Raw genomic sequence first — 26,652 nt, 5'->3', positions numbered from 1 at the left:
TGGGCCCGTGAGGCGGGGGCGTGAGGAGAGAATGGGGACGCAGCTCCCAACCGCGTGCGGCGCAGGGTTTACTCATCAAAACGGCGTTTTGCCAGGTGCCCGCAGAGTGGGAGATGCTGTGCTCCCCGGGAACCTAACGGTCCAGTTGGGGGGAGAAAAACCGTCCACCAACAGCAGGATCCCGGAGGATCCGCTGCTGAAGTTCCCGACGACCAGTGTGACAGAAGAATGTGGGGACAGGGCCTCTTCAGCACCCACGCGGGAGGGGGGCGAGGACGGGGCAGCCGGGGGGCGGGGGGGGGGCAGCGGTTTAGCGCCGCCTTCAGCCCAGGGCAGACCCTGGAGACCTGGGATCGAGTCCTGGATCGGGCTCCCTGCGTGGAGCCTGCTTCTCCCTCTGCCTGTGTCTCTGCCTCTCTGTGCGTCTGTCATGAGTAAAAATAAATAAAAATTAAAAAAAAAAGCTCCCGGCGCTCCCAGGATAGCTGAAGGCACGGAGCCGGACCGCCGGCGCTGGGTACTCTCCCACTCCCTGGAGGCTTTGTCCCCACTGAGCGTTTTTTTTTTAAATAATTTTTTTTAAAATTTATTTATGATAGTCACACAGAGAGAGAGAGAGAGGCAGAGACACAGGCAGAGGGAGAAGCAGGCTCCATGCACCGGGAGCCCGACGTGGGATTCGATCCCCCATCGGGCTCCAGGATCGCGCCCTGGGCCAAAGGCAGGCGCCAAACCGCTGCGCCACCCAGGGATCCCTCCACTGAGCGTTTTGATCCTGTTCTCCTTCAGCTTTGTCCGCGGCGCCAAGCCGGGCCAGTTTCGCCCTGTGCTTTCGCCTCTTCCCCACAGTCTCAGACTTGAACTCCTGCAAGGTTCTCACCCCTTCCGCCACGCAGTGGGATGAACCCCACGGAACAGGGTTGAAGTATTACAACTTTATTATATTAAGGTTAAGTCAAAGGGAAATGTTTCATATAAAACACAGAAAAATCACTTAAAATATCTAAGAGGATGTGGAACTGTCACGTGGCTCCTGAGGGCGCTGGGGCAGCTCCAGGGGGTCACCGCAGGCAGACGGGCAAGCCGTACGCCACAGGTGCAGCCCCAATAAGATGCTTGAGTCGGGGAGCCTGGCGGGCCTGGTTGACGTAGTACAGAAGCGGGGCTCCTGGGCCTGCCCGCAGCCAGCCCTGCAGCAGAGCCTCCGTGTAGCGGTCAATGTCTCGGTCAGTCACATCCCAGAGATTACCCAGAAACAGGGGACTGGGAAAAGACAAGGAAGAGCTGCAAAGTGAGGGCCGTAACACGCGGGCAAACGCGACTGCTGATGGTGGGTGAGGAAAGCGGAGTGAGCCAGTGGGAAGTGCCTGGTCCACAGTTCCAGGAGGGTAGAGGAGGGCAAAGGCTTGAGGCCCCCACATGTCAGAGAACTAGAACGCGAGGAGAGTGGGGCATTAGGGTTCAGGCCGGGGAAGGAACCTGGGCTGGGCCCTCAAGACTCACCAGCCGGCCATGATGTACTTGAGCACAATGCCAGCTCCCTCCAGGCTCCCGTGGACAGCCAGGGCCGCGCTGCTGCAGCCGAACAGCAGGGCCACCGCCCGGCAGCTCAGCCGGAGGACGGCCTGTCCGTCCAGGAAGCGGGCCCCAGCCCCGTGCCCTGCGTAGCTAAGGCAGAGGGACGGGAGATGAGTCTGACCCAGCAGTACCCGGCCTCGGCCATGTCTTCAGGGGCGTCCTTTAAGGCCCCATAGCAGGCCACGGTGATACCCCCGCTCCCGTCCCTGCCTTAAGCACTCACATATATAAGTCGTGCTCCGTCAAGGCCGCCTGTATTTGTTCTGGGCTTGGCCTTTCCCCAACCACACCTTTCCAGCCAGCTTCACTGCAGAGAAAAGGTAGGGATTAGAATTGGGGTCAGCGGGCCATTTTGGCGGCTGCTGTTGGTTGGGGTCGTCCCGCATCTAAGGCAGGAAGATGGTGGCCGCAAAGAAGACAAAAAAGTCGCTGGAGTCGATCAACTCTAGGCTCCAACCGGTTATGAAAAGTGGAAAGTACGTGCTGGGGTACAAGCAGACCCTGAAAATGATCAGACACGGCAAAGCGAAACTGGTCATCCTGGCCGACAACTGCCCGGCTTTGAGGAAATCTGAAATAGAATACTACGCCATGTTGGCCAAAACTGGTGTCCATCACTACAGTGGCAGTAATACTGAATTGGGCACAGCGTGTGGGAAATGCTACAGAGTATGCACACTGGCTATCATGGATCCAGGTGATTCTGATATCATTAGAAGCATGCCAGAACAGACGGGTGGAAAGTAAATCACGCAAAAATTTTTCTTTAATAAAACTGGCCAGACCTTGTTTTTTTTTTGGTTTTTTTTTTTAAAAAAAAAAACAAAAAAAAAGAAAAGAAATGGAGTCAGCAGAGGGAATACCAGGAGAAGGTGGGCTGCAATACGTGATTCCGGAGGCGAAAAGGGCATACTGCCCCTCTACGTTGTCTCTACCCGCCCCCAGCCCCTCTCTTACTCTTATCCCACTGACCTGCTAAAATTGGCTCGAAATTGCTCCTCTGTGCTGGACAGGTTATTGTGAGGGTTCAGGACATAGAAGGTATTGCGTGGATCCACCCCTTGGCTTAGCACTGACGAGGCCCCAGACTGAGGAGAAGACACTGGTGGTCAGGACCCTGGTCTGGCTCAACCTTCAGCAAACTCCAAAGCCCTTTCACGAATGAGCCACCGGTCCCTAAGACCCATTCCTGTCTCCCAAGACCTCCCTCGATCAGTCATTCCTCACCCCCTGAACCCCACCTCTTTGATGATGGAGTAACTGAGTAGGAAGCGGAAGGAGGGCAGCCGAGTGACGGACAGCGCCCGGAGGCTGGGCATGCTCTCCCATGGCAGCTTTTGCAGGTCCTGGGCAGAAAGCACACACGGATTACTCTCCCTAGCCAGGATGCACAAGCGTCCAGAGGGGCATGAGGGGGGAGTCGGTACCCACCGCCCACCAGACACCACCCCTCCAGCCCTAGCTCCTTACCTTGTCTAGCACTAAGACAAGGTGCCTGTTGCTTGGTACCGTCTGACCCTGCAGACGTCCTACGGCCTCACTCAGAAGCTCCTGGGCTCGTTCTGGCTGGGCTGGGCACAGCCCATAGGCCAGGGTCTGAATGTCCTCGGGAGCAAGGGTTCTGGCACTATGGAGCATGATCTGCAGGGGAACGTGGTCAGTGAGCGCAACGGCTCCCACCTCCAGTTACGATGGCACGTGGGCAAGAATTCATTTGAGCTCCATCCCCTTCCCTGATGTCTCCACTCACTTTCAGCAGAGTTGGGTCAGGATATTTCCAGCCGCATTCCTGCAGCAACTCTTGTAGGCGGGAGGCCTCCTGTGCAGGGCCAGGGTCGTCACTGGATGGTAGCAACAGTCCCCTCCAGCAGCCCAACACATGCTTCTCCAGGGAAGTGATGAGAGCCTGAATGAGGAAGAACAGATCCTCCAGTCAGAGGAGTGGAGTCTCTTGGCCCCCCGGACGCCAACATTTTGGATATGAGGAAATGGGGTTTCTTTTTTCAGCTTCTTTTTATTTATTTATTTATGTCACACACAGAGAGAGAGGCAGAGACACAGGCAGAGGGAGAAGCAGGCTCCATGCACCGGGAGCCCGACGTGGGATTCGATCCCGGGTCTCCAGGATCACACCCTGGGCCAAAGGCAGGCGCCAAACCGCTGCGCCACCCAGGGATCCCCTGGAAATGGGGTTTCTAACGTGTGTATTTGTCTTGTGTTATTTTCCGCCAGTTAAAAAGGTAAGAACCTAGAGGAGCACCTGGGTGGCTCAGTCGGTTAAGCATCTGACTCTTGATTTCGGCTCAGGTCATGATCTCAGGATCTCCCTGGGTTGGGCTCTGCTCTGGGTGTGGAGCCTGCTTGAGATTCCCTCTCTCTCCCGGGGCGCCTGGGTGGTGCAGCTGGTTAAGCATCTGACTCTTGGTTTTGGCTCACGTCAATCTGATCTCAGGGTCTTGAGACGGAGCCCCACATCGGGCTCTACTTAATTAAGATGCTCTCTCTCCCTCTACTCCCCTTCCCCTCTTCTCTCCCCCTCAAAAAAAAAAAAAAAAAAAAAAAAAAAGGCAAGAAGCTAGAAATGTTTTTCATTTGCTGAGACTTTTGAGGACAGATGAGATGATTTATTGCATATCACCACGTTTTGACAAATGCAAACAGGCAGGCAATGAAAGCTAAACCCAGGAAGCTGACACTTGGGCTTATATTCCTTTCCCTGTATATATCTTTTTTTTTTTTTTTTTAATTTATTCATGAGAGAGACAGAGAGAGAGGCAGACACACAGGCAGAGGGAGAAGCAGGCTCCCTAAGGGGAGCCTGACGTGGGACTCGATCCCGGGACTCCGGGGTCACGCCCTGAGCTGAAGGCAGACGCTCAACCGCTGAGCCCCCCCAGGCATCCCTCCTTGTATGTGTCTCTAAACGTTCTGGTACCACTGCACCTTCAGGTTTTGGGCTCCTGTTTACAGTCTTTCCCAGGTGACATCATTTTTAAATTTAGGCCTATGTTTCCAGAAAGGACGACTTGAGGTAACTCAGCATTGGCCCTTGACAGAAACACCCCCCCATCCCCTGCCCCGAGAGAGAAGACACTGATACCCCAGGGCCACTCCCAGGGCAGGCCTGACCTGACTCCACCTTGGGGACACACACCTCCATCCTGTGGTCCAGTTCTAGCCGCCCAGTCCACCATTCTCGTTTGTCTGTACAGTTGCTGTTCTCCTTCTGTTCCTTCTGGATGGCGTCGAACTCTTTCAGGGCTGCGCTCAGAGGAAGCTTGGGGAAATGGGATTGTGAGCTTTCTCCTGGTCCTCGGGATCACCGTCTCTCCATCCCCCGGCTACAGAATGTGAGCAGCCGGACCAGCAGCCCACCCCAGCCCAACTCTGCTTGCCGACCCAGGAAACCTACCTTGCTCTGGGCAGTGGGGATCTGCACAGTGACTGGGGGATTGTCTTTTTCCAGCCGGGTCAGCAGCAGGGTGTTGCCCACAGTTCCAGGCTGGAGCGTGGCCAGAGCCAACACACACACAGTCACGCCTGACACACAGAGCATACCCTGGGTCATTTCGGCTCTCACGAGGAATTCCCTTCTCTATGCTCTGCACTCAATTCCTAGCCGTCACTCAAGACAACTCCCAACAACTCCAAGAACTCTTTCCTCGTCACTAGAGTTCAAGGAGCTCTCCCTTGCCCTAACGGCTTCCTGTGGCCACAGTCCACATCTCGTACTACTTTGTGTCCCTCAGAGAAACAGAGGGAGGCATGCAAATCTGCTAACATGTTTTCCATGAGCACAGGGAGACTCTGGACACCTGAACTTAGCCCTGAAGAAAGGCACTGAATGTGCTAGAAACTCAAAACTGAGGTTAAAGGAGGAAAAAAAAAAAAAAAAACCCTTCAGATTTAGGGTATTTGTCTCTGGTGAGAGTAACAAAATGACTAATCAATGAGAAAGTATGAACGTCCTTCCATAAACATCACAGATCTATATTAACGAATGCCTTAAGCTCCTTCACCTAACTCCTTAGTAAGAGGCAGACAGGGACAGAAGAGCCAGCCGAAGCCTGCGGCCATACCCCTGGGGATGAGCGCCAGGCGCTCCTGGAAACTCTCCTTCTCGGGCTCAGGGAATTGACCGGAACCCGAAGCCCCGAAGGAAAAGAGGTGCTGGATGCGGGCCAGGGGGACATCTCTAGGCTTCTCCTCCAGGCTCAGCCTCTGTAGCTCCTCTGCCATTTCGAGTGATCCCCGGTGCTTCTGGGCCTTGCTGCGGGCAACACAAGCACGGGTGACTTCTCCCTCCTCCAAAACCCAAAGCCTCCTTCCTGTCTGCCTCGGCAAGGGCCTCAGGGACTCACCTGAGCTGCCTGTGGAGGTGGGTGAGCAGTTGGTGGCGACAGGTGATGGACACAGACTCGGTGACGAGGCAGGCAGTGGCACAGGGATCCCGGTGCCCCAAGCACAAAGCCAGGATGCGGCAGAGATGAGCATAGAGCCCACTCGGAGGGCAGTGACTCACCCCACGGAAAGCAACGGTCAGCAAGTCACAGATGGAATCCAGGGTGGACACACCTACAGGAAGTTGGAATACTTGCTGTAGAGGAGTCCTGTACCTCTTAGCTGGTTGAACTTTCCACGAAAGTTCCAGCTTTCCAAGGCCCTACCTCCTCTCCCACTTGGATAATAAAAGCTATTGGGATGCCTGGGGGTGGTGCTCAGTGGTTGAGCATCTATCTGCCTTTGGCCCAGGGTGTGACCCCGGGGTCCTGGGATCGAGTCCAGCATCAGGCTTCCCATAGGGAGCCTGCTTCTCCCTCTGCCTGTGTCTCTGCCTCTTTCTGTCTCTCATGAATAAATAAAATCTTAAAATCTTAAAAAAGAAAAGCTATCATTTATGAAGGGCAACATGCCAAGTGGGATGATACGAGACTCACATCAACTCACTCCATCTTCCCAAACCCCATTTTATAGGTAAAGTAAATAGCAGCTCAGAGAGGCGGAGTGACTTGTGCACAGCTAGTGGAGACTGCAGGGATTGAAACCCAGGTTCCAAGGCGACCAGATGTAGATGGGGATCCACAGACAGAACCGTGGACAGACTAGAAGGGCATGAGGATCAAGAGCCCCAGAGGCTTGCCCTCTCCAAGTGACCAGACCGCTGCAGTCAGCGTATTCACCAATGGCTGTAGGGGCTGAGGGGAGCCGGAGCCGAGGACCGAAGTCCTTGTCTCTCTCCTTGTCTGGGCGTGGGATGGGCAGCTCCTCTTTGCTGGAATCACGTCTCAACACCTCACATTCGCCTATGGCCGTGTCAGGTCCTGGAGCGGGTGCCTTCCCATCTGAGGAGAGAACGGGACTTTTTGTATTTCCTTCCTCCTGCCATCCCCTTTGTCCTTTCTAGGATCCAGTCCCAGAGCCAGGAAAAAAGCTTTATTTCTGTATTGTCTTTGGCGCCAGTTCTTTCTTGTGCTTCGGTCCTGGAGTAACCCCCTAAAAATGTACGTGCCTTCTCCCTTCCCCCATTGCCATCGTACCTAAGGTAGAGTCTTCTCCATCAGAGCCCCTAAGGATCTCAAAGCTCAGTTCCATCTGGTCGTCAGTCATTTCCTCCGCGGGGATGGTCCTCATGATCTCAGGGCCCAGCTCTTCACGGTGCCCTGGTGTCACCTTCTTGGCCCTCTGGCTCCTGCCACTGAGGCCAGGGCGCCGGGGGGCACTAGCTGGGGCTGCCACTGAAACAGTCTTCAAGCCCGAGCCCTTCCTGGCCCGGCCCCGGCCCTGGGAAGCAGTGCCCCGTCTCTTGGGCCCCTCTGCAAGCTGTGCCTCAACTGAGACCCGGTCTTCCAAGTCACTGTCATCGCTGAAGTTCACCTGGGATGGGCGGGAAAGACAGAAGGGCCAAGGGCCTCAGTGACAAGACCGCGCCAGCAGGTGGCACTGCGGAGGCGCTATCGCAGAGGCCTTTGGGGCACACGGACACCCACCATGCTTGATCTAGGGCAGGGAGCTGGATCTCGGGCAGGGACTTGGGTGTGCAAGGAGGGAGAGGAGGAGGGAACAGAAGCTGAGGAAGGATGAAAACGGAAAGGAACCAGAGAGTCAAGGAAAGCAGCTTCTGTCTGAAACAAAGGACTGTCCTGTAGAAGATGTAGGATCCTGCAGGCAACAGCAAAGCTAACAGTCCCACTGGGCCCTGGGAAGCTATCCCACGGAGACACCTGCTCTGCAGAATTCTCCAGAACCACCCACCTGACCCCAACACCGGCGAGCCACGGTCCCACCTCACCTTGAGTCGCGTCTGGACCCTCTGTTGTACCCTGGGGGCCTTGGGAACCTCAGGCTTGCTCTTTGTAGAGAGGACTTCCTCAAACACGGTGAAAGGGACACGAGGGCCTGCCTGCCTGGCCTGGCCCCGGGGCTTAGGTGTGCAGGGCAGTCCTCCACCTTCCGGACCTTTCAGAGAGGTGTTACGGAGGGACGGGGTGCAAGAGGCTGCCTGTTGATGCTCTCTTCCAGAATGTTTTTGACTCCGAGGCTTAGACGGCTCTGAGCCTGGGGGCGATTTCACGGACGGGGGCTGCCAGCCCCAGGAGCTTGCAAAAAGTTGGGCCGCGCAACAGTTGAGGGCAGCCAGCTTTGCCAGGGCCCGAACCCAGAGCAGGCTGGCTCGCCAAGGCTCCAGGTGGGGAGCCTGCGCTGCCACAAACCTCAGCGCTGACTGCAGGACCTTCCCCAGGCTCTTGTTTGACGGGCGGCTCAGCCCCTCCAGTGCCAGCTGTGTGTAGGCCTGAGCCAGGATCTCATCCAGAAGCCTCGGGACAGGGGACAGGGGTGCTTTGTGATTCAGGGAAGCCTGCAGAGCTTGGGTGAGGCGCTCGGTGGCTGCAGGGCATCCGTTCAGCACGGCCTGCAGCAGATCCAGACCCTGGGCCTGATGGCCCGTGGCCAGCCGCACCCTCGCGGTGACCAATGCCCAGCGCAGACAGACTGCCGAGAGGACAGGGCTGGCACAGAGGAGGCAGTCACACGTGGGCAGGTGGGTCAGGAAGCCGGCGCTGGGCGGGGTCCTCACCTTCAGGATAGGGGAAGAGTTAGTAGAAGGCACTACGGGGCCAGGCTCCTTGGCCACAGTGGCTACCAGCTCCAGAGCAGGGCCTCTGAGGAAGGGCTCCTCTTCTGGAAGCTCCGGAGGACGGTGTGCCTGGGCCTGCTGCTTGCCCTTCTGCAGGTGCACCTTCTTCACAGAGTCCAGGGGCTGGGCTAGTCCCCCAAAGTCTGGGAAGAGTGGAACCAGAATTACACAACTGGGAGAAGTCATACCAAGGGCTTCCTGAGCCACCCCGAGGCCCAACTCCCTAACATCGGTGTTATTTACTAACTACTTGTACTGGTTACTGTGCAAACATACTAAACGTTAATATGGCTTATTATTTTTTCCAATAAAATCCCATTCCACATGGATTAACAGAGCCCACAAAGCCCCCATCCCTGCAGGTGAGGCGGCTGCGTGGCTCAGGATAGCAGGCTGGTGCCAGGAGGCCCACGTCTCAATCCTGGCTCCCGCCCCCTCGAGGCCCATGATCCTGGCCCCAAACACTGAATTTCTCAACTTCCTCATTTTACAAATGAAAAAAAAAAAATCTATGTGTCTACCTGACTTTCCAGGTTTTTGTGTGGGTCAAATGAAATACCAGAGGTAAAAGTGGTTGGTAAGAAAAAAATGTACTATAAATAAGCGATTTTGTTATTAACTTAAGCCCTCCAAGGACGCTACATTTGTGCTGTCCATGAGGCTACTGAGCACATGAAACGCGGCAAGTGGCTGGGGAAATGAATTTGAAATTTTATTTAAATGAATTGTAAACAGGCAGCAGCGTCTGGCTGGCTAGGCTGGTGGAGCATGCCACTCTTGATCTCAGAGTCGTGAGTTCGAGCCCCACATGCTGGCCATGGAGCCTACTTAAAAAATTTTTTTTAGGATCCCTGGGTGGCGCAGTGGTTTAGCGCCTGCCTTTGGCCCAGGGTGCGATCCTGGAGACCCAGGATCGAATCCCACGTCGGGCTCCCTGCATGGAGCCTGCTTCTCCCTCTGCCTCTCTCTCTCTCTCTCTCTGTGGTGACTATCATAAATAAATAAAATTTAAAAAAAAAAATTTTTTTAATTAAAAAATAAAATTTAAGAACACCTAGGTGGCTCAGTGGTTGAGCGTTTGGCTTCAGCCCAGGCTGTGATCCCAGGATCCTGGGATAGAGTCCTGCATCGGGCTCCCCGCAGGGAGCCTGCTTCTCCCTCTGCCTGTGTCTCTGCCTCTCCCTGTGTCTCCTAAATGAATAAATAAAATCTTTAAAAAATTTAAATAACCAAAATGTATTAGTGTGGAAAACTAGAGCCAGGAAGGGTTCGTCATGGACAAGCCATCTGAAGGAGGGAGACCAGTGGTCTGACTTTAGGAGGAGGAGCTTCGCCCCAGGGACCAGAGGTCAGTCTCTGATTTCCCAGGCACCACACACTGACCACCGCCCGTGGCACAGCTGCTCACCTGTGCAAGACTCCAGCAAGAACAGAACCTGCTGCAGGTCCGACTGGCAGAGGTCGAGGTCGTTGCGTGCCAGCTCCAGCTCCGCCTTCAGCACCAGGAACAGGGCGCACCTGGGAGAGGAGGTGACAACCCACCCTCGCAAGCCTGTTTGCCGGGTCTGCCTCTCGGCCCCTCTCACAGGCGGAGCCACGGCGGTCTCCTGCCTCTGAAAGGCCTTTCCTGCCTCCAGCTGACTTCATGGCTCCCTGGGAGAAAAACCCTCTATGCTGCTTTGTCATCCCAAGTCATCCTTGCTCATGAGGACAGGATTTCTCAAATGGCAATCCGCAAAAAAGAAGAAAAAAAGTCTGTGGCAAAGAGATTTAGGGAAACACGGTATGTTCGCCATCTCCCTTCTGGAGTTACTGCGCGGATTAGCCTGTTTAAGGATGTGAAAAGTCCTACGGGATGTGAACATGTACAGGCCCCACTCCCTTAGCCACGGAACACGTTCTCCCAGCCCGTCCAGGACGTGCTCGTCTGTGGGAGAGGGTGGGCACCCAGGGTCCAGCGTGTGGGCACCCGGGTTCTGGCCTCAGCCTCCCGCCCTGTACTCACTGGCGTGGCATCTGCAGCTTCGTCGTGAGTTTCAGGGCCTCCAAGCAAAAGGCCTTGGCTTCGCTCACGCTGCCCAGCTGGCCCAGGCGGGAGACCAGCGTCTCTGAGCAGCTCAGCACCTCGGTCAGAACCTGCCACTTCTGAACCAGATTTTCCCCTGTAGCGAAGGAGAGACGGGCCCACTGTCACTGGGCTGCAGCCCGGCTCCTGACGGCCGCTCGCACCCTCAGGCCCCGGCTCCCTGCCTCAGGCTCACCGGAGTCCAGGAACGGGGTCTCCACAGCTGCCTTCTGCGTCGAGAGCACGTCGCTGCCCATAAGCAGGAGGATGATGCTTCGGAGGAGCTTATGCGAGTCGATGAGTGCAATCTCGGGTGTCTGCCAGCCTGTGCGGGACAGGGACAGGAGATGCGGCAGCCACGACTGCTACCACCTGCTAAGGCTCGCGGCCGCTCCTCCTGTGCCCAGAGCCCTTTCCCTCTGGCCGCACGGGGCCTCAGGTCCCCCGTCAGAAGAGCATTCTAGCCAAGAGATGCTCACACGCCGCCCCGGGCCTACACTGGCCCCGGCTGTGTGGACAAAGGCTCGGGACGAGCCTGGAGAGACTAACCACGCGATCTGACCACGAAGGCCCAGGCCAGCGCCCACCCTGCCTCGTCACCTTGGGTGCAGAGCTGCTCCCGCAGGGGGGCCGGCAGGCTGTGTGACGAGAGGCCGAGGTAGCAGGCCACCAGCTGCAGGGCCTGGACACGCAGCAGATACCAGGCCTTGGACGGCCGCTGGAGGGCGGGGTCCCGCAGCACGGACAGCAGCAGAGCGGCGCCCTCGGGCACCTGGGGGGCGGGAGGGAGCAAAGTGCCATCAGCCACGGAGAGCCTGGGACGCCCCGGGGACCCTCCGGCCTGGGCCTCGCTTTCGAGAACGATAACGACCGCGGAGAAGACTAGTCTGACGGGGCTCGTGCGGTCAGCCAGTCCCACCGCGGGGTCCTGGGGAGCCTCGGGGCTTCCACACCCCACCTGATTCCCACCCTAGGCTCCAGCGCCTGCCCAAGACCGCGGTCATCCCAGTTTCTAGTCATGGGGCCAGACGGTGCGACTGAGGAAACCGGGAGAGAAGGGGCAGGCGACGCGTCTCCTAGAGGAGCGCGGGGGACACTCCATGGCAGGGGTGGGGTGCCAAGGCTGGGAAACAGCGGCCTCTCAGGGTCAGGGGTCCTCGCCGAGCTCCAGGGCAATCTCAGAAGCCGTACAAGAATCACGAAAACCCTGGAACCCTCCCATTACCTGGGAACACTGGGGATTGAGAAAGTGAGATATACCTTCTGGTGAACACAGTAGAGGTGACTTCGAAGCAGGTCACAGGTCAGCGAAAGGAGCAAGTACGTGTCAGTGGTGTGATCCAGAAGCTTCAGGCTGGCGTCTGCCTTTTCCAGGTGCAGCTAAGGAATAACCGCGGGGTGTGTGAGCACGCTGGCGAGGAGAGGCCACCGGACTTCACATTTAAGTGGAGTAAAGCACTTGCAAGTGAGATGCAGACACATACAACCGAATAGGATTTCAAATATTATAACCTATACGAGAGTTATTCATTCACTCGCTAAAACGTTCAGTTAGCATTTTCCCGTTAACCCCTACGCTAGAAACACAAGCTGAGGAAGAAGCAAGCAGGAGGGATCCCTGGGGGGCTCAGCAGTTGAGCGTCTGCCTTGGGCTCAGGGCGTGATCCTGGGGTCCCGGGATCAAATCCTGCGTCGGGCTCCCTGCATGGAGCCTGCTTCTCCCTCTGCCTGTGTCTTTTTTTTTTTTTTATCTGCCTGTGTTTCTGCCTCTCTCTTTCTCTCTGTGTCTCATGAATAAATAAATAATATCTTTAAAAAAAAAAAAAAAAAAAAGGAAGCAAGAAGCAGGACCTAGGGTGCCTGGCTGGCTCAGTCAGGGGAGTGTGGGACTCCTGATCTGTGGCTTATGAGTTCCAGCCCCACACTGGGTGTGGAGATTACTTTAAAATATTAAAGGGGCACCTGGGTGGCTCAGTCAATTAAGCGTCTTGATTTTGGCTCAGGTCATGATCTCAAGGTCTTGAGATCGAGCCCCACATTGGGCTCCACACTGGGTTTGGAGCCTGCTTAAGATTCTATTCTATTCTCTCCCTCTGTCCCTCCTCCCACCCAAAAAATATATATTTAAAAAAAAATATATATATATATATTTTTTTAATTAAGAAAAAAAGCAAGACTTTCCATCCAATAGCTTGCAGTGCCATGGGATGCAGGCACACTGTGTGATCAAGATACGTGGGGACCCAGGGAAAGTAGAGGATTTTGCCCTTGAAGAAGACGATGTATAAAGTACTTCATGAAGGAAGGGCGATCGAGCTAGGCCTTGAAAAGAAAGAAGTCGGCTGGATGAACAATGAGGGTGGGGAGGTGCATTCAGGGTGGAGGAGCTGACACAACCACAGAGGGAGGCACATACAAGGTTGTACAGTAACTGGTGCGGATGGACGTCCGTCCCACGGGGGGTGGGGGAGCAAGGGAAAGTGAGCCAGGTGTGCAACACCGAGCAAAGAGTGTAGACAGCATCCTTCAGGTAATGAAGAAACCAATGAAATCCCATCAGCAGGAAGAAAGACAAGACCAGATCTGTGCCTAAGAAGATCATGTCAGCAGCAGTTAGAAGACCAAGTGCAGGAGGGAGAAGCTGGGGGCAGGGAGCCCAGCTAGGTGGTGGCAGCACAGTCCTACACGAGCAGAGAGCGACCAGGGCAAGCGGCGGGGAAATACAGGATTAGCGGCCTATTCCTGGGGCAGGATCTGTAAGACTTAGTGAACAATGCTTTGGCGGTGAGAAGGAAAGACACTTCCTCTTCCCACAGCTGCCTCCCAACCACTCCACGCTTTACGATCTTCCAGCAGGAAGTGGTGGTCGAAGGCAGGGAAGATGGCCCTTCAGTATCTTATCTTCTCAGGGAAAAAATGGGTTCCTAAAGCTGGATCCCGCCTGCAGCTCCAGGCTTGGCTGGCTGGGTGCTCACCTGGGCATAGCTGGGACAGCCGAGCGTCAGGAGCAGCTGGGTAGTGTGGCAGGAGGAGCCAGCTGCCTTTGCGTGATCTTCCAACCTCTGGGAGACGATCCGAACAAGCTGGAGGACCTCCAGGGCCTGCAGGGGCTGGTCGGCCAGAAGTGGGAAGTTTACCTGGTTCCTGCTCAAACCTCCATGTTTACCCTCAGCTCCCCAACCCTTTGAGACCTTGATCCAACCTCAGAGCCTGGATGGAGTGTGGCTACACACATAGTAACCCTCCGCCACCCTCAAGGAGCCTGAGATGAGAGCTTACCACCAATTACCCTCCTGTTTGAAAGCTTAGGTGCCAGTCAGCATCAACAGCTGGGATTTACTGAGAGCTTATTATGGACCAGAACCGTGCTAAGAGGTTTCCATGACGGTGGGGGCATGGGCAACATCGGAGAAGGGGATCCAGACGCACAAACTTCCAGTTATAAAATAGATTTAAGTCACAGGGATGGGACGCCTGGGTGGGTCAGCGGTTGAACGTCTGCCTTTGGCTCAGGTCAAGATCCCAGGTCCGGGGATTGAGCCTCACATTGGGCTCTCCGCGTGGAGCCTGCTTCTCCCTCTGCCTGTGTCTCTGCCTCTCTCTCTCTCTGTCTCTCATGAATAAATAAAATCTTTTTTTTTAATATTTTATTTATTTAATCATGAGAGACACACACAGAGAGAGGGGCAGAGGAAGAAGCAGGCTCCATGCTGGGAGCCTGATGTAGGACTTGATCCTGGGACTCCAGGATCACACCCTGGACCAAAGGCAGGTGCTAAACCACTGAACCACCCAGGCGTCCCAAATAAAATCTTTAAAAAAAAAAAAAGTCACAGGGATGAAAAGTACGGCATAGGGAATATAGTTAATAATATTGTGATAATGTTGCATGGTGACCACACCCATGGTGTTGAGCACTGAGTAATATATGAAATTGCCAAATCACTATGTTGTACACCTGAAAAGAATATAATGTATGTCATTTATATTTCAATTAAAAAAAATTTGAAGGAGTAACTGGCTGGCTCAGTTGGAAGAACATGGGGCTCTTGATCTTGACTTGAGGTCATGAGCTGGAGCCCCACGTTGGGTGTGGAGAGTGCTTAAAAAAAAAAAAAAAACTTGAAATGAAACTTCAAAAGTCTCATAATAGGGATGCCTGAGTGGCTGGGCAGTTGAGCGTCTGAGGGTGTGATCCTGGAGACCTGGGATCGCGTCCCACATCCGGCCCCCTGCAGGGAGCCTGCTTCTCCCTCTGCCTGTGTCTCTGCCTCTCTCTGTCTCTCATGAATAAATAAAATCTTAAAAAAAAAAAGTCTCATAATAAAAATATCAGATTGTCAAAAAAAAAAAAAAAAAAAAAAGAGGTTCATGTGCATCAACCCACTCAATCTTCACAATGCCTCTAACCTAACCTGAACTGTATAGAGGACTATAGCCTAAAAGATTACGAATGACATGAGTTCAGCAACTTGTCCAAGTTCACAGCACAGGTGTGGGGTAGAGCCAAGACTCGGGTCCAGGGCTGAGGCAGCTTCCCACAGTCCTCAAGCTAGAAATATGGCCTGATAATGGCCACAGTAACAAAGGTCCTTGACGTGCAATGTTCTTTTTTTGGAGGTTCCGAATGTGGCGTCCAGGGAAGAGCTTCAGGGAGTCTGTGAAACGGCCTGACACTGCATGTAAAAGTGTAACACTGGGCCTCTAAGTATCTCTGTATGTTTGAGTACAGGGGCCTCAAACTATCTAAGCATTAATAAAGTTATTGCTGACATTTGAATATTGCACTTAGGCACAACATGGGTTATCTCGCTGAGTGCTGACGACACGGTCCTCGCAGTACTATTGTACTATTCCTGTCCTCATTTTAGAGAGATAAGGACTCTGGGCTTAGGAAGTTAAGTCACGTGCCAAGGCGAGTTACTCATAAAGGATGGAGCTTGGATTTCAACTCAGGGAGGCTGGTGGGAGAGCCCAATTGGGTTACATGGTTTCTCAGCAGCTACCAGGCCAAAGAAGGGGAAAGAAAGAGCTGGGCTTCTAGGCCGTATTAGCACCCTGCCCCGTTACCTTTGCCGCCAGCTGATAGAGGGCTGCTAGGGTCTGCAGAGAGGCCAGTGTCTGCTGGAGACAACGGACAGCAGGCGCCTGTGCCTTCGTAAGCACCTCCTTCCACAGGGCCAGGGCTTGGTCCAGGCATTTGGACTGAGCTAGGAGTCAGAAGACAGAGACCAGCCATTCTCTCAGAGTGGGCTAGCTGGGGAGAGCGCAGCCTTCTTCCTCTGCCCTCTGTGCCCACCCCCAACCCTCCGGGCCCACCTCTCCCCTCCCCAGGGTCCCCATTTTGCTCGCAGGAAGCCACAGAGGAGCCCGTATCCCACCACACCACATTCACAGCCCTCACCAGCATCTGCAGCGAGGTTGAAGGCGATGTTACTGTACAGGAAGCGGTCTTCCTGCAGTTTATCTTCATAGTTCAGGTCATTGACTTCAAATTCCTCCAGGTTATTAGGGGCCTGGGCTCTCCGATCCCGCTCGATACCCTGGATGGGGAGATTACGATGAAAAACAGGGCTGGCACCAGCTTACCGTGGCCCTGGGGAGAACAGGCCCTGTACCCAGTTCTGTGCAGAGCCACACTTGCCTCCTGCATCTTGGCCTCCAGAGTGCAGATGTAGAGCCACAGCAGGGCCTGTGCTTTATCATCTAGAAGCTGATCCTGGGCCTGGGTCTCGGGCCTCACAGACTCTAGAAGCTGCAGGGCTTCCTGGATAGCATCCAGGGCAGAGCTGTAGGGAGAGGGGGCACTGAAGCCGGGCCCACGACACGTACCTGCCACAGCATCCTGGGAAGGGCCTTCCGCAGAACAGCCGGCCCCACCCTGTGAATGAGCTCCTGTGGCCACAGGAGTGACCACAGCAGATGCTCAGGGACACGGAGAGGGCAACAGCCATTGAAGAGGGCAAGAGGACCTAGGGCAAGAAGCAAGGGTGGCATCCCCAGCCATGCCTCCTCACCAGTTGGTCTGCTGGGCAAAGTCGTGGTAGCAGAGCACCTGAGCCAGTTCCACCAGGTGGGTGGCTCGAGCCCAGGCCCCAGCCGGTGTCTCCTCAGGGCTCAGTTCCAACAGGTCACAGATGACGTTGAACCGCTCCTGCCCCGTGTCCGCTCGCACAGCCTTATAGGCCTGCAGCTCTTCCCTCAGCAGGAAGACCAGGGTCTCCGGGTCCCAGGCACTCAGGCTGTCTCGCAGGGTCCTGAGAGAAGGCAGGCCCAGCCCCAGGTCAGGGAGCCCGCGAACCATGAAGCCTGCGCCCCGTGCCAAGGAGTCCCAGCCTTGGGTTGCTGTGAGCTTGCAAAGTTTCCAGTCATGGAAGCAAGAGCACTGCCTGTGGCCCCTGTTCCCCCCCAGCACCCAGCACAGCAGCTGGCAAACAGTAGGCGCTTGACGAATAACAGTGAATATCAGTGCCTTTGCCAGACGGAAGGATGAACAGGACCGTGAATCCCAAATGCCAGCCCGAGCCAGCGAGCAAACAGGGTTGTCCCTCTCCCCGCCTCACCTCAGCTGTAGCTCCTTGTCTCCTGCTCTGGCTGCATCCATCTTGACCCGAACCCAGAAGGTGACTGGCTCAGCCATGTGCTGGGGGCCACAGGGCCGCAGGGCCGCCAGCCACAAAGTCACCATCGTGCAGCCCTCGGCCTGCTTACCCAGTTTCTTCAAACTCTCTCCGTGCAGCCGGAAGCATCTGTGCAACTGACCGGAGAAAACAGACCAAACTGCAAGGAGGAACCAATGAGGCTGCAACAATGGGTGGGCGGGCAGGGGCCTGCACAGGGGCCACCACAAGGCGGGCCTCCGCCCCAAGCCACCCCAAGCCAGTGGAGGCAGAAGAGGCCTTCCACTAAATACCCCAGGGCTGCAACCTGAGGCTTCAAGCCCAGCCCACCCCCATACTTATGTTCATGCCCCTGAACACCTGCTCCTCCTCCTGCAACCCCTCTCCCCAGGTCGGCGCCTTCTCAGTCGGAAATGCCAGGCCCTCCTGGACTGTTCTCCCTTCCTCACAGCCCCTCACTCGCCAGATTAATCCTGGAATCCTCACACCTCTCTCCCGCCGAGGCCACCAGAGCGGTGCAGGTGCCCAGTGTTGTCCTTGCACCCCGTTCATTCGCCCCCACAATGCCAGAGAAACCCCAAATGCCAATCCGATATCACGCCTTCCCTTGAATCCTTGAGCACCTCATCGACCTCACTCACGATGAAACCCCAGGCCCTCCACCACCCATCGCGCCTGCCAATCTAGCCAACCCGTCCCTTCACAGGTATCCTGGGGGTGGCTGTCACTCTGGTTACTTAAAGGACCTCCTAGGGGAACTTTGAAGATATCCAGATGCCTGGGTTCTAGCACCAGAGATTCTGCTGCAATCAGCTTGAGGCTAATTCAGGTGATTCTCATGTGCAACCACCCAGGTTGAGAACCACCAACTTGGGACATGGTTTAATATAAAAAGTGAGACAATTAAAAAAACATTAGAAACAGTACAAGTGAGGCATGGAACACACTGCCCCCCAGTACTGGTGCCAACACATGGCTCCTAACACCCTACTCCAAGGCTGAGCTCTGGCCGGGCTCTTTCATGCTGCTCAGGACACCCACAGAACCTCCCTTCCTGCCCTCCTACCTTCTCAGGAGGCAACTCAGGATAGGTGCCCAGCTTCGCCAAGCCCAGGTGCTGACAGAGGGGCTCAGAGATGGCACAGGCCTCGGCGTACAGCTTGTGACTATAGAAGCTGTAGGCCAAGTTACTGGTGTAGGAGGCTGCAGGTGAGAGAGAGCAGTTGTCAGGAGGACACTTCCCCCTGCTCCTCCTGTTGGAGAGGCGGTAGGGGGCAGCTCAACCTTGGTGGGCTCAGCAGCCGCCAGGTCAGACAGGAACCCCTACTGCTGGGGGGCAGCTCTCCCCTTCCTGCTGCAAGTCACTCCATGACCTCATTCCAGTAAAGCAAACCCACACCTGCCAGCCCCTCGGCCTGTGTCTTTAAGAGCTGAGTCCTCATTCCCACATAGGGTTCATCTCACCTCGCAGGCCAATTTTTGTTTTCATCTTGCTCTAAAGGGCAGCATTTTTGGGGACACACGCTGGCCTGTCCCTTACCTCCTTCTGCCCTCACTCCTCGGAAGCCACACTAGTAGTCTCCTTACTATTCCTTGAACACACCAGACCAGTTCCTGCTCAGGGCTTTGGCCTGACATCCTCCAGGGATGGTGTCCTTTTCCGGGTGTCTACATGGTCAACTTCATCCCAACCTCCAAGTTTTGCTCATGTCACCCTCTCAATGCGGCCTACGCTGACCACCCTACCTTAAACAGGAACTTGCCCCTTCATCCACCCTGAACTCCTAACGCCCGTTCTTATCCTGCTCTACTATTCCTTTCCTGCCATATCTGATCACTTGCTAACATATTGATAATTATTCTATTGCTTATCATCATTCTCCCCCAACTGGAATGTGGCTCCGTGAAGGCAGGGACCTTTTGTTTGCTGATATACCCAAGTACTCAGGACAGTGCTTAGCACATGGTAGGTACTCAATAGGTATTTGTTGGATGAATAAAATTTTCCTAAATTTTAGTTTATACAGCTTCCTGGCTATTAACGTAGATGGTTGGGGAAAAATTCAGTCTTCGATATTCTGGGAAGAATTCTCATGCTAGTAATTTTTGTGACTCCTGATCATATTTTCATCTCAATGGGAAGGTTCAACCACTGACTATATGAATATGAAAAGTTCTCCGAAACCTTCCAATGATTGAACTCATTGGGTTTGTAGAATTTAAACTAATGAGCCACGCTTTTTATAAAATGAGGGGGAAATGTATTATAAAATATTAAAATAGACAAAACCAAACTATGCTGTAGGGAGAATGGTTGCTGTTGGGGTGGGGGGAGATCTCAAAAAGTGAGGCAGAAGGACGGATTTCCTAGGGTCTAAGTCATGCTCTTACTTGACCTAGATGTTGGTTACAAAGTATGTTCACTTTGTAAAAAAAATCCATCAAGCCATACATTTATGATCTTAGCACTTTTCTGTCTGTTCATGTCAACTAAAAGTGTGGGGAGAAGTACATATGCTTGGCTTATATATACACAGTCTATCTCTAGTAGAACCATACCTAAAAAATGGTTAATAATTGCCTCTGCAGAGGGGAACCTGTTGACTAGGACTATGAGTGGGAGGGTGACTTTGGATTTTGAGTCCTTTTGTGCAGTTTGATTTTTAAAGCATTTTCACGTTTGTTTTTTAAGTTATAAATGTTCTTTAAAACTTAAACACAGGGCAGCCCTGGTGGCTCAGCGGTTTAGTGCTGCCTTCAGCCCAGGGTGTGATCCTGGAGATCCGGGATCCAGTCCCACGTCGGGCCCCTTGCATGGAGCCTGCTTCTCCCTCTGCCTGTGTCCCTGCCTCTCTCTCTGTGTCTCTCATGAATAAATAAATAAAATCTTTAAACAAAAAAAACCAAACTTAAACATATAAGGGGCACCTGGGTGCCTCAATGGGTTAAGCGTCTGCCTTTGGCTCCGGTTATGATCCCAGGGTCTTGGGATCCCTGCATTGGGCTCCTTGCTCAGTGGGGAGTCTGCTCCTCCCTCTCCTTTTGCCCTATCTCTGCTTCCTGCTGGTGCTCTCTCTCGCAGATAAATAAAATCTTGAAAAAAAATTTAAACATCTAGAAAGGTCATAAAGTCACATATCAAGTATAAACCTTTTTTCTTTCCTTCTTTTTCTTTCTTTCTTTCTTTCTTTCTCTCTCTCTCTCTCCTTTCTTTTTCTTTCTCTCTCTCTCTTTCTTCTCTCTCTCTCTTTCTTTCTTTCTCTCTTTCCTTCCTTCCTTCCTTCCTTCCTTCCTCTTTTTGTCTCTTTCTTTCTTTCTTTTTAAAGATTTCATTTGGGCAGCCCGGGTGTCTCAGCGGTTTACAGCCACCTTCAGCCCAGGGCATGATCCTGGAGACCTGGGATCAAGTCCCATGTCAGGCTCCCTGCATGGAGCCTGTTCCTCCCTCTGCCTATGTCTATGCCTCTCTCTCTCTCACTGTGTCTCTCATGAAAAATAAATAAAAATTTTTTAAAATGTCATGCTTAAAATCAAAATAAAAAAAATAAAGATTTCATTTATTTATTCATGAGAGACACAGAGAGAGGCAGAGACACAGGAAGAGGGAGAAGCAGGCTCTATGCAGGGAGCCCGACATGGGACTCACCCCGGGACTCCAGGATCAGGCCCTGGGCCAAAAGCAGGCGCTAAACTGCTGAGCTACCCAGGGATCCCTGGGTACAAACCTTTTCATGAAAGCAACACCAAATCATATTACAAAGTCAATGGGGAAAACCTTGTATCTGCTATTATAAGTTAACCTCATTACTTCTCTACTGCTGTTAAATGTAGGGTCACTCGGACTTCTAATCATTTTTTTTCCACTGCCTCCTCAAGCCACAAGGAGCCCCCTCGGTAGTCAGAACCATCCAGCAAATGCTATTTGTCTACCTAGTGAGCGACGAGCCTCCCCCGCGCATCTGGGCCCCAGGACACTAACCAGTCATGCCCAGGTAGTCAGTCAGCTCTTGGCCTGACAGGCTCTGTAAGACCTCCAGCATCCAGGCCACAGTAGATTTGCAACTTTCCACTAGCTGGGCCAGGTCAGCCACTTGAGCTACCTGAAGAAGTAACAAGGGCTTGAGGGTGAGAGGTGACATCAACCCCACCCCGAAGCCAAAGCCAAAGCCACCCCAAAGCTCTACAAGGGCAGCTGAGCAACCCCGGGCCCCAGGACCCGTGCAGGTTTTTTGACTCCCAGACTGTACCTGACAGCCTTGCGCAAAGTCATAAACCACTACAGTGTAGAGATGAAGTCCCTGAAACTGCATCTGGATTAAAGACTGCCGCTGCTTGGAGGAGTCCCCACCGACCTGAGGAAGGAAAGGGTTGGTTTGAGGGGCAGAGACAAAGCATGAGCTCCAAGCTGAAGACCGGCCCAGAGTCCTGGAAAGCTGACTCGGCCCAAAAAAATAGGAAGAACATTAGAAGGGACGCCTGGGGGGCTCAGTGGTTGAGCGTCTGCCTTTGGCTCAGGGCATGACCCCCGGGTCCTGGGATCGAGTCCCATATCAGATTCTCTGCATGGAGCCTGCTTCTCCCTCTGCGTGTCTCTCATGAATACATAAATAATATCTTTGTTTTAATTTATTTAAATAAAGGACATTAGGAGAGCCCATTGCCTTCTCAGGGTAGACTAGGCTACTGGCCTGCAGGCTAGGCATATCCAGAGAATGGCTTACCAAGGAGGGAGCCAAGGCGTTCAGATCTTACCAAAGACCCTAGCCTGACAGTCTACAGAACCACATTCCCAACCCACCTCAAGGGTCTTTAACTTACACTGTCCTGCAGCTGCCGGATGAGAGAATAGTAGCCCCTGAGAAAAGCAAAGAGGCCCAGAACAGCATCAGGTCCATAGCGCCTCTTGATGCCTCGCTCCAGGGCTGAGAGGAAGAACTGGCAGCTGTCACACAATGCCCGCAGAGGGGGTGATGGGGCCTCCACGCTGTTGTTCAGGATAGTTGATGCCGTGATCAGAAGCTTGGCCAGAGCCTGAGGTTCTCCCTCCCCGGTCTGTAGCAGTTCAACCACAAGCTGGCATAACTGGAGGCTGGGGGCCAAATCGGTGTCCCTTAGGTATTCGTGGGCCTTCTCCACTACCCTGGTAGCCTTGGCATGGTGGCAGCTCCAGCAGAGGCGACGGCAGTGTTCCAGGGTGAGTTCCAAGAGACAGAGGGCCCTCTGGGGAGAGAGAGGACCAGGAGGACCCCCTCCCTCACCCACCAAGGCTTTGATCACATGCCTGGAGAGCAGGTCATCTAGGAAATCAGCATCTGCTTCATTCAGATCATGCCCAGTGGCATCAAATAGCTGATGGGCAACTGCCACTCGATAGGCTGTTGGAGAAGCAAAGTAGGGAACCTCACAAGGGGTACTTTCATCCTCCAAGAGCACCAGAAAACTCAAGGCCTTCAGCCGAGCCGAGAATGCAGCCCGCTGATCCTCCAGGCCTTCTGCCGCCTTCCAAAGCAGAGAAAAGCTGCCGCGGGCCACAGCCTCATAGTCCTGGGGAGCAGCTTGGCGAGAGCACTGCACCAAACAGGCATGGAGGGGCTGCGCGAATCGAAGTGTGGCCTCTGGGATTCCCTGTGTGGCAATGTTCCGAAGAAAGATGAAGAGAATTCGTTCCAGGTAGAGGGGTGAGCGCTGGGGGGTGAACACCACGTAGCCATCGCAAGCCAGCTCTGCCAGGTCCAGCAGACTCTCCAGGTGCCTAGGGCAAGCCAGCCTGGCTGTCAGCTGCTGGTTGCAAGCCCTCAAGATGGCATCACATGCTCGTCTCCTCTCGGCATCAGATCGGCAGCTGGGTGAACCAGCTGGAAGCTTGGACAGGAACTCCTAAGAGGAGAGGAACGTGTGATTGGGATATCGAGGTAGGGAAAGAGAACTAGCCATGGGGTTGCTCAGGAGGGGATCTCCGATTAACCTGTTTCTTAAGACAAAAACAAAACAGCTCATCTTGAAAAGCCAGGTGTACCCAGAACCAGAAAGCAGCCCTACCTTCAAGTCAGGCAGCAATTCTTCAGCCTCCTTTGGGTTGCTTAGCAAGGTCCCGAAGTCGATTCCTTTGAAGCTTCTCATGGCGTGGGAGGGCTAGGGGAAAGGAGAAGGATTAGAGGAGGCGGAGAAGATTCAGAATGGAGCTAAAGGAAGGCCAGGAGAAGGGCGTGAAGGCTGCGGAAGGCGGGGGAAGGCAAAGAATCCCATCAGAAATCCTGTCTGAGGGGCGCCTGACTGTGAGAGTTGGTGGAACATGATTCTTGATCTGCGGGTCGTGAGTTCGAGCCCCACGATAGGTGTAGAGTTTACCTTTTGAAAAAAAAAAAAAAAAAAAGGAAAGAAATCCCATCGTGGGGAAAAGCCCATGCCAGGACAGTGGGCTCCGCTATAAACCGACGCTTCCGCTTTCCTCCTCCGGTGGCTCCCGAGCCTCCCGCCGCAGCCCATCACCCCAAGCCCCATGCCCGAGGCCTGCACCGAGCTCCGCGCCCGCCGGGACGCCCCGAGGTCCACCCGACCTTCCCCCGCGGGGCCGCCCCGCCTCTCCCTCCAGCCAGCTCCGCGGACCCCACCTCACCGGGGCGCGAACACACGCCCACGAGTAGCTCCAGGCCTCACTGCCCCACAGGTCGCCTCCTTCCCAGGCCCAGGACTCGCTCGCCGGGGCGAGCGCTCAGCAAGAATCCCAGGACGCAACCTTCGTTTTCCGCGCCAGCCCCTCCTTTCAAATATCCCCACTGACCAATCAGCGAGAGGCTTTGCGACGCCGGCGTGCCGCGCGGCGCGATGGGAGTTGTAGTTTACCCGCTGCGCTGCGCCGGCACGTGACGCCGGCCGCGGGGCCGTGCTGCTGTGGGCGTTAAGGCCTCTTGGGGGCGCGGGTTTCCCCACTTTTTCGGGCCGAGGCCGCGGGTCTTCACCTGCAGGTCGCTTAGTGGCTATCGGGAGCGCCAGCTCTCTGCTCCTTCTCTTTATCTTCAGAGCTCAGAAAGAGTTTAAATTTCAAGAGAGAGAAATAGGCTAGACAACAAAAAGAACTTACTTGGAAATTCATGCGGTTTGGGTTACTGGGAAAATAGGGCGTAGCCCTTCCTGGAATTCTGTAGAATCTTCCGAGGGCACTGACAGGAGTTCCAGGGCTCCAACAAGCACCTGAGAACATGCTCCCCATCACCGGCCATCAGGGAAATACAAATCCAAACCCCCATGAGATCCCACCTCGCCCCAGTGAGAATGGGGAAAATTAACAAGATGGGAAACCACACATGCTGGGGAGGATGTGGAGAAAGGGGAAGGCTCTTGCACTGTTGGTGGGAATGTGACCTGGTGCAGCCACTCTGGAAAACTGGAGGTTCCTCAAAGAGTTAAAAATAGACCTGCCCTATGACCCAGCAATTGCACTGCTGGGGATTTACCCCAAAGATCCAGATGCAGTGAAACGCTGGGACACCTGCACCCCGATGTTTCTAGCAGCAATGTCCACAATAGCCAAACTGTGGAAGGAGCCTCGGTGTCCATCCAAAGATGGATAAAGAAGATGCGGCCTATGTGTACAATGGAATATTCCTCAGCCATTAGAAACGACAAATACCCATTTGCTGGGATTATGCTGAGTGACATAAGTCAATCGGAGAAGGACAAACATTATATGGTCTCATTCATTTGGGGAATATAAAAATTAGTGAAAGGGAATAAAGGGAAATGAGAGAAAATGAGTGAAAATATCAGTGAGGGAGACAGCACATGAGAGCCACCTAACTCTGGGAAATGAACAAGGGGTGGTGGAAAGGGAGGAGGGCGGGGGGTGGGGGTGACGGGCACTGAGGGGGGGCACTTGGTGGGATGAGCACTGGGTGTTATGCTATATGCTGGCAAATTGAACTCCAATTAAAAAGAAAAAAAGAAAAAAAAAAAAAGGAGTTCCAGGGCTGCTTCCAGCTCTCTGCCTTCCGGCCTTGCTCTTTTACATCAATTCCAGCAGATGGATTGTGTGAGGATCCAGCGCTCCTTGGTGGGGGAGGGAGGGGGGAGGGTTAAGGGAAAACGTATTCACTGGAGTATTTCACCGTCTTTAATAGCTCACGTTTGTTAAGTACTACTTCTCCGCCAAAGAACTCATTTCTAAACTCTGGTCTTCCAATTCACTTTTTCCTGATGGCCTCTACTGAATAACTCGTCCTTATCTATCATCATCAGGCTTGCTTGCTTGCTTGAAAGTTTTATTTAAGTGATCTCTACACCCAAGGTGAGGCTTGAACCCAGGACCCCGAGATCAAGATTGGCATGCTCTTCTCACTGAGCCAGCCGTGCCCCCCAATCATCGTCTTGATTCATCATCATCTTCGTCATAATCAACCTCTTTTAGGAGCTCGGAATCTAGCAGAGAAGACTATTCTAAAAAGCAAAGACAAGGACATCACCAAAGAATCTCAGTGTTGACTAATAATACTAATGTTGGTGCAAAATTACATTATAGGCATTACATACCTATCTCCACAGGGTGAGGGACCCAATAGAGGTCTTGTCTTCCTAAATGACCAGTGAATACATCAATTCTCACACTACTCATTTCTTCTTAGCAATCAGTGCCTATTTACATGTGTGTAGGGAGTGTTCTAGGCCTTTCTTCCTATGTATTTATTACATCTACTTGATTCTACACTCCTTGAGGGAGGGCAGAGAATTTATCCTTTTTTATTCCTCTTCTTCTTAAAGACGTAGGAAGTTCCTTAAGTATTAAGATATTGATACTTATATTTTTTAAAGATTTTATTTATTTATTCATGATAGACTCACACACACAGAGGCAGAGACACAGGCAGAGGGAGAAGCAGGCTTCATGCAGGGAGCCCGACGTGGGACTCAATCCCAGGACCCCAGGATCACGCCCCAAGCCAAAGGCAGATGGTCAACTGCTGAGCCACCCAGGTGTCCCTGATAAATATCTTAGATAAATATCTCAAGATATTGATAAATATCTGTGATAAATACTGACCAGTATAAACATGAGTCACAAAATTCAATCCCTCACCTGAAGCCCTAGCCTCTAGAGACAGCACAGGATGATGGAAAGAAGTTAGAATTTGAGTCTGGAGAGCGGAGGGGGATTCTAGTCCCAGTTCCATTTTATGTGTCTGGGAAATGGGGATAGTAACATTACTACTTCCCAGGGCTTCTGCTGGCCTCCAATAGAATAGCCTGGAAATGCTTTCCAC

General features: G+C 53.5%; 1 protein-coding gene and 1 pseudogene across 2 annotated transcripts; one reads left to right on the top strand and one right to left on the bottom strand.

Annotated features, from left to right (window-relative positions):
* The first annotated feature begins 693 nt into the window (after nt 1–693).
* On the top strand, nt 694–2,371 carry LOC100683249 (annotated as a pseudogene).
* ESPL1 (extra spindle pole bodies like 1, separase) lies at nt 921–24,156 on the bottom strand. Of its 2 annotated transcripts, none has more exons than XM_038577778.1 (31): nt 24,010–24,156; nt 23,438–23,530; nt 22,217–23,275; nt 21,646–21,750; nt 21,378–21,498; nt 18,465–18,601; nt 17,342–17,535; nt 16,796–17,035; nt 16,423–16,567; nt 16,183–16,321; nt 15,849–15,988; nt 13,754–13,888; nt 12,039–12,158; nt 11,379–11,550; nt 10,975–11,103; nt 10,719–10,875; nt 10,122–10,231; nt 7,868–8,856; nt 7,116–7,452; nt 6,759–6,920; nt 5,940–6,153; nt 5,658–5,848; nt 4,991–5,118; nt 4,733–4,855; nt 3,329–3,484; nt 3,049–3,219; nt 2,820–2,924; nt 2,551–2,666; nt 1,802–1,885; nt 1,504–1,668; nt 921–1,263 (listed from the first exon to the last, which is right to left on the bottom strand). In XM_038577778.1, the coding sequence occupies exons 2-31, from the start codon at nt 23,516–23,518 to the stop codon at nt 1,062–1,064; spliced, it is 6,327 nt and encodes a 2,108-aa protein (XP_038433706.1). In that variant the 5' UTR covers nt 23,519–23,530; nt 24,010–24,156; the 3' UTR covers nt 921–1,061. The 2 variants fall into 2 exon arrangements, with proteins under 2 accessions (XP_038433706.1, XP_038433707.1); XM_038577779.1 differs by having other exon boundaries at nt 24,015–24,156.
* Between the last annotated feature and the right edge of the window lie 2,496 nt (nt 24,157–26,652).

This window comes from Canis lupus, chromosome 27, assembly GCF_011100685.1.
Source record: "Canis lupus familiaris isolate Mischka breed German Shepherd chromosome 27, alternate assembly UU_Cfam_GSD_1.0, whole genome shotgun sequence".
NCBI classification, from domain to species: Eukaryota; Metazoa; Chordata; class Mammalia; order Carnivora; family Canidae; genus Canis; species Canis lupus.
This window is presented reverse-complemented; position numbering and strand designations above follow the sequence as displayed.